The sequence below is a fragment of the Podarcis muralis genome, chromosome 1 (assembly GCF_964188315.1).
Source record: "Podarcis muralis chromosome 1, rPodMur119.hap1.1, whole genome shotgun sequence".
Lineage (NCBI taxonomy): Eukaryota > Metazoa > Chordata > Lepidosauria > Squamata > Lacertidae > Podarcis > Podarcis muralis.
This window is the reverse complement of record NC_135655.1, coordinates 104,764,277-104,776,816: the sequence shown is the minus strand read 5'-3', so window position 1 is coordinate 104,776,816 and position 12,540 is coordinate 104,764,277. Positions and strand designations below refer to the sequence as shown.

At 48.9% G+C, this 12,540-nt stretch overlaps 1 protein-coding gene across 1 annotated transcript in view; it reads right to left on the bottom strand.

The window, feature by feature from the left end:
• Positions 1–8,046, bottom strand: part of GALNT5 (polypeptide N-acetylgalactosaminyltransferase 5) — a 34,730-nt gene extending 26,684 nt beyond the window's left edge. The window contains exon 1 of the mRNA XM_028746205.2: positions 6,262–8,046. Within this exon, the coding sequence (XP_028602038.2) occupies positions 6,262–7,562 (1,301 nt within the window). The 5' untranslated portion in view covers positions 7,563–8,046. The remainder of the gene's footprint in view (positions 1–6,261) is intronic.
• Positions 8,047–12,540: the final 4,494 nt, after the last annotated feature.

Below are 12,540 nucleotides of genomic sequence, written 5' to 3'. Positions count from 1 at the left end.
AAATCCTGTAAGAAATTACAATAGTTTCTCCATGCTTCAATGTGAGAAGATATAAAACACTGAAACGTTAAGACTCCAGCAATAAGGAAAAACAGCTAAAATGCCTATTTAGCACCAACGATACTTCCTTAGCCGGTGTGTAGCCACTCGTCCTTGTAAATCATGATTAAATAAGTACACTGTGGAACACTGCGGCCAAAGCAGGCTGCAAAGACTGGGAGCTGCAGGGCCAAGTTAAGTTAAAACCTTGAAGTGGGCCAATTATTTTACTGGCAAAAAGGGTACTTTAAATGGAAAACGTAAAAAATGCAAAACAGAACATTGCAACTGCTCCTGAAGCCATTCCCCAGGCACCCCTGCCATGTAAGGTTACACGGGTGGTGACTGGAGAGGGTCTTCTCAGTTGTCGCATCCCAGCTAGGAAACGTTCTCCCTGGGGTTGCTTCCTGGCAGCTCAATTCAATGCAAGGACTTTGACCAACGCATCCCCCGCTTATCCTACCTCTGTGTTTACTACAACCAGTTTTCGTATTTCTGTTGTGTTTGTAGTCCCTTTGAGACATTTCTAAGAGCAAAGCGACTAACTAGCAACCATAATAATACAGTGGTACCTCGGGTTACATACGCCTCGGGTTACACACACTTCAGGTTACACACTCTGCTAACCTAGAAATAGTGCTTCAGGTTAAGAACTTTGCTTCAGGATGAGAACAGAAATCGGGCTCCGGCGGCGCGGCAGCAGCGGGAGGCCCCATTAGCTAAAGTGGTGCTTCAGGTTAAGAACAGTTTCAGGTTAAGTACGGACCTCCGGAACGAATTAAGTACTTAACCCGAGGTACCACTGTATTTGCAAAACTTTTGTTGTTGTTGTTAGCTTGTCAAAATAAAAGCCTCTCCTTTCGCTCTACCTAAGCCGGCGAACGCTGATGTCTGCAAAGCAACAAGGTCTGAATGTAGCCCACTAGGCCTATATATCAAGAAGGAACAGAACAAAATCTGCAGATCTGAGGGGGCGATAAAAATTTCTCCCATTTCAATGAATTTGTCATTTCATTTCATGGCAGTAAAAAGGAGGAGGAGGCAAAGGGCTGGGTCAGGTCTGAGTCTTTCCTGCTTGAACAAAAGGCTGAGGGGAAAACATTTCTCTCCATTCCTATTTGCAATTCATTGGTGGGCCTGATGTGGTGCCTTGAGGGGGGCCTTCGCTCCCTAAGCTCCAATATCTTCAAGGGGATCTTGAGGAGGCCACAACATCCTACCAAAGAACTTCTCACAGAGTCAATTCTCTCGATTGTTCCTTGAGAATGTTTTATGTGGTTGTTGTTTCCCCATATCCGTATCTTTGCCTCCCTTGCCTCTGGGACGTTTTGTTTGGGGAGACGGCTGAAATTTCCAAGCAGCCCTTACAGCAAGGGAAGTTAGAGAGAGACAGAGAGAGAGACAGAGAGAGATGGTGGAAAAGGCACTGGAGAGCCACTGCTGTCAGAGTAGAGAATCTTGACTTGATGAACAAATGGGCTGACCTGGTATAAGGCAGGTACATTCACTGCTGGTGCTATAAGGTAGGCGCATAGAAGGTGAACCTGTAATATATGGTGCAAGCATCACCTCCACTTACACAGGGGTTACGTCCCGGGCCCTCATGCACCTAAGTGTAATTGCATAAAATGGGAGAGCACCCTCTAAAAAGCCTCTAAATCCCTATTCCCCTCTGCTCTCCAGGTCTCTCTCCATTCAGACCAAAAGAACTAGAGTTGAAGCTGTGGAGGCTGGAGGATATGCAGGAAAGTGTCTGTGGCGGCTGCTCCGCTTAGCAGCCGGGGAGGCTGAGCAGCCTAAACAAAGCCTCACTCTGTTATACCAGGATTGTCCTTGCAGTAGAGAAGAGGGGGTGAGTGACAAGGAAGAAGGGGAAAAGGTGGGTGGAGGAAGGGGTACCAGAACGAGACGCAAAAAAATACAAATAGAAAAGGAGGTGGCAGAAAGAAAGACAGAGGGAAGGAGGGAGGGAGGGAGGGAGAGAGAGAAGGAAGGAAGGAAGGAAGGAAGGAAAGAAAGAAAGAAAGAAAGAAAGAAAGAGGGCCATAACAACTTTGGATTTGGACCTCACCTACCTGGCCCTGCCCTCCCCCCAAACAAATTGCTCCTGAGGCAATGTAGCTCTTGGCTACATTCACACCATACATTTAAAACTTATTTCTCCCTCAAAGAACGCTGGGAACTGTAGTTTGTTAAGGGTGCTGGGAATAATAGCTGTCTCTGTATGTGTGAGGGGGTAAACTACAGTTCCCACGATTCCTGGGAGAGGGAGACAATATGTGCTTTAAATGTATTACCTCAGTAAAAGCATTACCTCAAGCCCTGCACTAGGATAAAACAAACTCCCAGGGCATTTTAAATAATTTAAACGTGACAAGAAGAAGAAGAAGAAGAAGAAGAAGAAGAAGGAGGAGGAGGAGGAGGAGGAGGAGGAGGAGGAGGAGGAGGAGGAGGGGAGAGTGTGGGTTTTTTAAAAAACCAGCAACATCCACCACCCTAGGCAGATTTTAGAGGAAATACTTCTTTGCCAAAGCAAACTTTTCAGCATGTTCACAGTGGAGAAACTTGTTCAGCGCCAACAATACACCCGCACAACTTCCTTGTCGCACCTGACACACTTTGACAATTGATTTCCCTCATGGGCAGGAACGTTCCTTCTCCAAAGCTGATAAGGAAAATCCTTGTGCTCCATATTCAAAAAAAAAAAAGGAAATCCTTGTGCTCCGTATTCAAGGCTGCAAAAAGGAACAGTCTCCCCCCCCCCCCCCGAGTGAACGAGTGCGTCACTAACTGTTCTGCTAGCTTTGCGGTAACAGTACAGGCTACCTAATCTGATGGACAACTTTCCAGTTTTCTGTGTGTACTCCGATGCCTGAATTAACACTCCCACAGCTGGGCAGGGCATCTTGACCGAGAAAACTGCAGGCTCATTTCCGTAGACACCACTTCTACTTTGTACTCGCCCTGAAAGCACACGCCCTGCAGATTTATGCTGTTGTGGGACTTTCGATTAAGAAAGAATAGGATAGCGGAACAGCTTACTCCAGTGGCTCAGGCCACAATCCTATGGCCACTTAATGAGGTAATACTCAGGGCCGGACCAGAACATTTTGCTGCCTGAGGTAAAGGGCGAGATGGCATTCCCTCCCGCACAATTCCATATCGAGAAGCTGACAAGGCTGGCCATCAAACCTTACCTCAGCTCTAAAAATGTGAGTCCTCCTATACACCTGAGGGCAGCTAGCTAGCTTAGGGAGCGGCACAGAGCAGGCCATGTCCTGCTCTGCCCTCCCAGCTTCTACCGCCTGAGGCTGCCGCCTCACTCTGCCTAATGGTAGGACTAGCAACAACAGGCACATCTATTCATTGAAAATGTTTTACAAGCCACTTTATCTTATCAAAAGGCAATGTAATCAGTGCTAACGAAGCATGACAGATAAAGGGCAAGGAACTAGATCCGGTCAGCTGCCCGGATCCTTCTGTCCCCACCCCCACCCGCCACGTTTCACGTTGGCGGCCCCTCACCTGTAAAACCACCTGGCATCAGAATGATTTTGCCCACGGGGTTTAAAATTAAAATTGGAGGAGGGGAATAAGCTTCTCATGAAACTTTGTAGTGCTAACAATCCGCTGATCTTCGGAGCTTGCACAGAGCCCATATGCAGCGTGGTGCAAGCACCAACCATCAGCCGATTGTCAGGTGTTCAAAGGGATGCATGCCGTTCTATGAGAGTCCTGCTGGTCAGCTGATGGCCAGGGCTTGCAAAAAGCAATGCATGGGGCTCCACAAACCCCTTTTGGGCCTAGACACACATCTGACGACATACACGGCCTCTGGGACAGCTCAGTTGTTAGAGCATGATATTCTTAATCTCAGGGTTGTGAGTTTGAGCCCTGTGTTGGGCAAAAGATTCCTGCACTGCAGAGGGTTGGGCTAAATGACCCTTGTGGTTTCTTTCAACTGTACAATTCTATGAAGGGTAGGGCAGATGGGTGACTTGGTTGAGGAAGCTGAGGGGGTGTTCATTAGGCCTGCGGGCTGGAGGTTCCTCAATGCTGCAATTGGCCAACAATTAGATTAGGGAGCAGGTCCTATTGGAATAAGTATGACCGGCTTCTGAGCAAAACTTCTTCAGATTGTGCTCCTTGAATTCAGTGTAAGGGATCAGTGAAGCTCAAGCATCTTCCCATTATTTCTCCCAGCCCTCATACACTTGAGCAGCGGCTGAGCCACATCCCAATGTTTGAGTTCCTCCACATCACCCTTCAAAAGAGTTGACTTTGTCTCCTCTTACAGCAATGCGCTGGATTTGCCTGGGAGAATTCCCCCACTTAACTCTTGAGGGTTTATAATAATGGCTCTCAGGCTGAACTACTGCGCAAACAGAAAATATTAGAACAATCCACAGCCGCTCTGGAAAATATACCTGCCCCCCCCCACCTCACTCTATACTGAGTGCCGCTATCAAGAAATGCAGAGAATCAGCTCGCTCCCAGCATCAAATCCAGCAAGGAAAGCTCCCTCTTGAAGTGCTTCCTTGCCATCAGAGGAGCTTAACAGATATCCTATATATTGCCAACACATGTCAAAATGATTCATAGTGGAAAAAAACCTCATCTTCCAGGATGGAGTCCCAGTGTGATCAATGGTTTGGACCTCCAGATGGCATGGACTACAACTCCCATCATCCCTGACCACTGGACATGCTGGCTGGGGGTGATGGGAGTTGTAGTCCAACAGCTGCTCGCGTGGAACCCCTAACATGTACATAGCTGTTTGCATGTTTGGGCTTTTTTTGCAACACACACTTGGTAGGAGGAGACATGATGTTGGGGGTGGAGCTAAAAGAGCAACCCCACTCTGAATTAAACACTCCATTGCTCTGCATGTTCTTTTTGTTAATTTTCTTGAGTTACACAGAACACCTCAACAGACCCAAGATCATCCTGTTCCAGGCATTTCTTCAATTCTACTGCCACCTAGTGCCCAGGTTAGGTTAAGCACTCAACCAAGCCAGGACCTGTTACAGTCATACCTTGGGTTGAAGTAGCTTCAGGATGAATATTTTTGGGTTGCGCTCCGCGGCAACCTGGAGGCAAAGGAGCACGCTACTTCCAGGTTTCACCGCTCGCGCATGCGCAGATGCTCAAAATGACATCATGCGCATACGCGGAAAAATGTGACCCCGCGCATGTGCAGACGCTTATTATGTTCGCTTCAGGATGCAAATGGGGATCTGGAACAGATCCTGTTCGCATCCAGAGGTACCACTGTATCTATATATACAATATAGGAAGAACCTATCACCGGATAGTTTATTAATCAAGCCACCGCTATAGAGAACATTTACAATGCCATGAACTATGAAGCCAGGCAATATAGTAATGAAACGTTTCGTCCTATATACATCCTATAGGTACAGTGATTACCTATCAACAACATGGTCCTGATTTGGAGAGCTAGTGTGAGCCAGAAAACAGGGTTCATTGAGAACCTTAAAGAACTTTAGCTAGATTCTCAGCTTAGCTGCAGGGAAAAGGTAGCATTATTCAGGGACACAGGGATTTGTTTACTATAAGTATATTATTATCATTTTTGCATGCTAGCGTGTGTAAGGCTGGATGTTAAAATTTAAGAAAGAGTTATTATAACACACATATTAAATTAACGTGTTAATTTGGATTAATTAAGACTATATAGGATGCTTGTTTCCAGTTGATACTTTAGGTTAAAGTGGGAGCCAGTCTTAAAACTGTGTACAGTGGTACTTGGTTGTTGCACTTAATCCGTTCTGTGAGTCCGTTCGACTCCCGGAACTGTTTGAAAACCAAGGTGCAGCATCCGATTGGCTGCAGAAGCTTCCTGTACTCAATCAGAAGCCGCATTGGACGTACAGCTTCCAAAAAACGTTTGCAAACTGGAACACTTACTTCCAGGTTTGTAGCATTCGGGAGCCGATGTGTTTGGGAGACAAGCCGTTCGACAGCCGAGGTACCACTGTACAAAGGCAGTGCTTGCACCCAGTATATGAAAAGCATTGTTGTGGCTTCCTATAAAATGAATGGGGATGGGTTTCTTTTTACGCTAAATGTTTCCATTTAGCTGCTCAAGATTTATTGGCAACTAACGCGAAGCAAGTGGCATAAAATCAATTTGATCACTGGGCAATTCATGCTAGCCCAAGTCTAGACTTGTGCAAGGCAAGAAATCGGGTCTCTTACCCAGCAGGCCTTGTGTCCTCGATGGCTCGGTCTAGTGGGATGAGGTCACTTAGGAAGACATTGAAGTTCCCCTCCTTCCACCTCCTTTTCGCCTCCTCTTCCTTCTCGCCTGGGACCACCGCAGGGCGCCCATACTGACCCAGCGCTTTGGGGTCCCTTGGGGCCAAGGTCCTATCAATAGTCAACACTTTGTGTAGCTTGGCCCTTTCTGTGAAATGGGTCCTATTGGTTTGCCTTGATTGGTCCTGATGGGCGGAACGGGCGCCATCCGCCTTCCCTAGCTCAGCCCTTCCAACTGGAATGACTTTTAGGGTCGCCGCCGCTCCCTCCTGGGTCGCCCCCGCCGGTCTCAGGCCCTCTTGAATTTTGCCCGTAGTCACTTGCGCCGTTTTCCCGACGGCTCCACCTCCTCCGCCTTCGGGAGCCTGCGCGGCCGCGGAGACCACCCGCGCTCCCTCCTTGCTTATAAGCACCACTTGGTTAGGCAGGACGACTTTGGCACCGGCAATTCTGGCCGCCGCCTCCTCGGACAGCTTTCCTGGACGTGGCGCACCCGGATACTTCTGCGCTGCTTCCGAAGCGGCAGGCAAATCCAGGCCCCCGGGCCGCTTTGCAGGGACATTTGGCCCGCTCAGTAGCCCGGGGCTGCCCCGAGGTCCCCCAGATTTGCTTCCGTTGGTGGGCAATCCAGCCAAGGCGCCTTTCTCCCCTAATCCACCGTCGGGTATAAAAACCGCCGCCTCTCTCCCCCTGGATCCCGTGCTTAACGGCCCGGGCCCTTTGGCGGCGACTTTGCTTCCGACGGCAGGAGCGTCGAGCGCCCGCCCCGGCGACCCGCTGGCAAGAGGCAGCTTTGTGGGCGGCGGGCGAGGGGAGCCGGCCTCCGCGCTCGATTTCTTCTCCGCGGGGGCGGACGGAGCGTGGCTCCGGACGTCGACGGCGGCCGTCCAGTGCAGGCTGGGAGCTGCTGCCGCCGCTTGGGGGGTTGCGCGCCTCCATTGCGCGCCCGGCTTCCCCCTCTTCTTGCTTTGGCCGCCGCGTCCCTTCTCCTCGAGGCCCCTTGGCAGCGCCCCTGGCGGCGCCCGGAGCTCCTCTCCTCGTCGGGCGCCGTCGAGGCTCTTCTCCCGCCAGCCGCGCAGCCTCTCCTGCCGCACCATCTCCTCCTTGAGGACGCGGGTGTTGATCTCGCCGAAGGAGAGGCGCAGCGCTGCCATGTCGAAGAGCAGCCACACCACCGAGGCGGCGAAGATGAAGGCCAAGGCTCGCCCGCTGCCTCGGAAAAGCTTCCGCAGCTTGTTCATCTCGGCAGAGAGAAAAGTTCTCCTCGGGTCGCTCCGGGCACAGCCGAAGGCGCCTCCTGGGGCCCTCCTTCCCCGCTCGGGAGGCTTCCTAGGCCTGCTGCTCTAGCCGAGGCTGTCGCTCTCCGCTGCCCGCCCTGGGCATCTCGATCTAGGGGGAGCCGCCGCCGCGCCGGCCGCCTGTTGCTCCCTGCCTGCGTGGCATCGTCTCCGGGGCTCGGCGCGCGCCTCGCAGCCACGCGGCATAGCCCGAGCGCCCCCGGGGCCACTTGCTTGATGGTCTGCCCGCCCGCCTCGCCTCTTCTCCCGGACCCTTCCTCCTCCAGGCTAGGCGCACGCTGCCCTGGCTGGGCTGGGAAGGAACCTTGCAGGCGGCTGCAGCAGATCAGCTGCTAGAGCAATTGCTCCCTTTCTCTCTTCCCGCCTCCCCCACCCCCTCTCCGCTCTCATTCCTCCTCTGTAACCCAACACCTTCCCGGAGCAGCAAACAACCTCCAGCTTTGCAAAGTTCCTGAGAGAGTGCCGCGTGGCTCCTTGGCTGCCGCCACCTCCCGACCTCGACCCAGTTGCGCCTTTGCAAACACGGGCAGCGAAGATCCGCTTTATGGTTTGAAGCGGGCGATTCCTTGTCACGGGGAAAATTCTCCCTTTCTGATTATTAGTATCGTGATTATTTATTAAATTTGTATTCTTTACCTTCAGCCGAAGATCCCAGGGCGGTTCGCCACAGAAAAATGCAAGATGAGAATACCAAATAAAACTAAAACAAACCAAGCCTTGCTTCCTCAAGAAAAGGGGTCATTTTTGGGACACTATGATAGCTTTTTGAAAAAAAATAGAGTTGCATGCAGTTCTGGGGTATACAGTAAGGATTTCCTTTCTCTCTTTATTTATTCATTTTTAAGATAAGACTACTGTGTCCATTCGCAGCCAGCTCGGCCAGCAATGGAACAAATGGTGTGCCTTGAGAAATAATTTGCTTCTGAGCATGTTAAAAAATCACCCGGCTCCCCACTGCCAGGAAATCACAGCCTGGAAGAGGGTCTTAAGATATACACACCACCCTTCAGAGATGTTTTGCATAAGGCAGGACTGAATAACTTGTTTTCAACCAAGCAGCTACATTCCCTCAAGAGGAAACTTCCAAGGTCTGTGTTCCAGGGCTGCGTGGAGCCAGGTGCAGCAGTGGGTGGAGTCAGAGTCAAAAAGTAGGTGGAGTAACAGGTGTGACTCAAGCTGTGTACAGTAGGCTACATTCCACCCACACAAAAGTCAAAGGTGTAATACACCTCCCACACACACTATTTCTCTATCTTGCTCTATCCGGGCAAGAAAGAGGCACTATCACAATTCAAGGGTGCTTTCCACCACTCAGGCAAAAGCACTTGAAAGTGTGGAGCAGGGTCTCTGAGGGCTGTGGCCCAGGAAAAGTCCTGATAGGCCTGGAAGTTTAATAGATGCATTAAACTCCTGGGCCTAAGGGTATATTCACATTAGTGGCTTGGAACACAGAGAAACACATCTGCATGTACAAAATGGTTGGCATCAGGGGGTGAGGATGTCTTCACCCAACGCACAGGACTTTTTCAGTTTCCCAGGCCCTGCAACCCCCCTAGAACTGTTCATTTGCATGCTCATCTGCACAGGCACGATGGCTCTCAGGCTATGTTCCCACTACCATTTATTGCACATCCAGTTGTCTAGTTGGACTGAAACTGGTTTGAGGCGGGGACACACATCAAACGGCAGTATGTGTTCGAGTTTATATATCACACCACAGGGCAGTTTACCACAAAGTAACACAACAGACGACATAATGTACATATACAACATATATATATATATATATATATACATACACACACACACACACACATATACTACAGTGGTACCTTGGGTTACATATGCTTCAGGTTACATACTCCGCTAACCCAGAAATAGTACTTCAGGTTAAGAACTTTGCTTCAGGTTGAGAACAGATATTGTGCTTTGGTGGCGTGGCGGCAGCAGGAGGCCCCATTAGCTAAAATGGTGCTTCAGGTTAAGAACAGTTTCAGGTTAAGTACGGACCTCTGGAATGAATTAAGTACTTAACCCGAGGTACCACTGTATTATGTAGATACCTAATAATATAGGTATCTACTAAATAATACGTGTTTAGTGGCAAGTATAAAAAATGAAGCTAAAATATATATATTAAAAAACCCAGTAACATACAGAAACAGTGCTAAGTGCAAATATCTCTGCAAAGCAAAAATAAAAATTGAGTAACACAGTTCTCTGCCCTTTCATGAAAACCAAAATCTGCCTGAGGCAGTTGCCTCACTTTGCCTATTGATAGAAGTGGCCTTGTGAGCACAAGGCCTAGGATGCAACATGCTCCAAATGGAGGTTTTCACACTGAGGCTCCCAAAGCCCCCACACCCTACCACAGGGCTGCAGCCTCTGATAGCAACAAATCACAGTGAGTGGCCAGCCCAAATAAACGGGATGTTTTGAGCCGATTCCTATCTGCCAAATGAATGAATTATTCACAGTGAATGAAGGGGAATACTCTCACTGTGAATCTGGTGCTTGCATATTATGAATCATGAAACATTTCACAGCTGGAAATGGCATGGTCAAACAGCTCCACCGCAAACTTCGCCGTCTGGTTTTCCTGCTCAGCAAATACAAACGTGCAGGGTTTGTTTGAACAGACTTGCTCAACATGGGGCAGCGGCCTTTATGGGTATGAACCGGTTAATTAACTTCAGACCACTCTTAACATTAGAAAAATACTGAGGGTCAGCCTCACATCGGCAAGGAAATCTGGTGTTAAATAAAACACATAGGTTTTTATTAGATTATTTTAAGTGCAGGGCTTCAGAAGTGGAGGTTGTTGCTTAGTAATAAAGTAAGAAATCAAGGCATCTCAGGTGTCAGAGCAACCTGGGGTCTTCAGAAAGGAATGGATCACATACTTCACTACAGCACAGACACTGAGGTCTACCTCCGAGGGCGTTCTGGCAGTTCCCTCACCATGAGACATGAGGTTACACGAAACCAGGCAGAGGGTCTTCTCGGTAGTGGCTCCCTTCCTGTGGAACACCCTCCCATCAGATGTCAAGGAGATACAACCTTTAGAAGACATCTGAAGAAAGCCCTGTTTGGGAAGATTTTAATGTTTTATTATGTTTTTGTATATGCTGGAAGCAACACAGAGTGGCTGGGCAGGCCAGGTCTTCCTGTTATATACCTGCTGGGATTGACAAGGCATCTGACCCTCACCTGAATCTCATGGCTCTCCTGACGAGTGCTTTGGTCTGCAGCCACAGTGTGGAAATAAAGGATGAGATTGCTCACCAGATACCAGGCACTCTACTATTCAATTAGGCCCCAGTGTTTTTGTTACAATCTCCTTCTCAATTAAGTAATCAATTTTAATCTAGAGTTTAAATTCTCAAAACTTTCTTATTTGTTAATTCGAGCAAGTAAACTACTGCTCTCACTTCATTACAAACAGTATATCTACCTGCAACACGCGGGTGGCGCTGTGGGTAAAACCTCAGCGCCTAGGACTTGCCGATCGTCAGGTCGGCGGTTTGAATCCCCGCAGCGGGGTGCGCTCCCGTTGCTCGGTCCCAGCGCCTGCCAACCTAGCAGTTCGAAAGCACCCTTGGGTGCAAGTAGATAAATAGGTACCGCTTACTAGCCGGAAGGCAAACGGCGTTTCCGTGTGCTGCGCTGGCTTGCCAGATGCAGCTTGTCACGCTGGCCACGTGACCCGGAAGTGTCTTCGGACAGCGCTGGCCCCCGGCCTCTTAAGCGAGATGGGCGTGCAACCCCAGAGTCGGACACAACTGGCCCGTACGGGCAGGGGTACCTTTTCCTTTACCTTTACTTTACCTACAACACACTTGCAATTAACCAACTAGAAGGATTACTGTTAATACCACCAGTTTTCCTATAACTTGATATTGCTGGATAGTTTTGATGAACTGCAAAAGCATTTTTAGTTTGCTTTCTGTTGTCACCCTGGAACTTTTCTTTATTAGTGTCACTTTGTTTTGTACGATTGCTTGCAAATGAAGGGAAACAACTTTTCTGCTTGTATATATTTATAATATAATTTTGGTTACTGAGGACAAACAAGATTTTACAAAAACAAGATTAGGCGCAGGTCTGGCCAGGACGTAGGCATCCTAACTGTAACAAAGGTGACCTGTGTGCTTGCTTGCTTGCTTGTTTAACAGCTGTTAGGAACTTCAAGGTCCCTGCTCTCCCTTCTTATGGTCTTTGTACTGGACCTGGAGACTCCAATAGAGAGCATTCCATGTCAAGAAGGAGAGCAAGTGAACACCCTGTCAAATGACAGGGTAGGAGCTACGTGGAGCAGGGCCTTTTCACTGGTGGTGCCCATTGTATGCCTTGCTCTTCCCAGACCTGCTCTCTTTTGGCCTGTATTTTGGAGCTTTATAATTTAGGAAGACTTTGGAAGAACTGGTTGACAAGTCTTATCAGTCGCTGATGTATGCGCAGATTTTATTTGCTGCTATTCTGTTCTTCTGGTGCACCAGGGTTTACACCAGCATAATAGAGTTGACCAGGATGCCAGAAGGGATACAGTTTACGAGCTTTCTCCATTATCTGCACAGCAGGGTGTGTTCAGTCAACAGTGCAAAGGCTGAGCTGAAGCATTCCCTGCTGGTTACCTGCTTTCAGCAATAGGAGTCGCTGTTTGGTAGAACCCAGTAGGTTAGCTGTCAGATTCTAGAGCTCCCTATTGGTGACTCTTAGGTAATTCACAAAATACAGAGTCCATTCATAAAACACAGTGTTCATTCATAAAGCAGTAACACAAATCTCTATTGCTACATACTGGGTGTATATTTCAGCAGTTGAACGTACAGGTTTATGGCCATGCTGTACTGTAGTGCTTATGCAACTGTGAATAAAAGGTGGCTGGGCTCATTATCTCGGGGTTTGGCAGGGGGGGGGG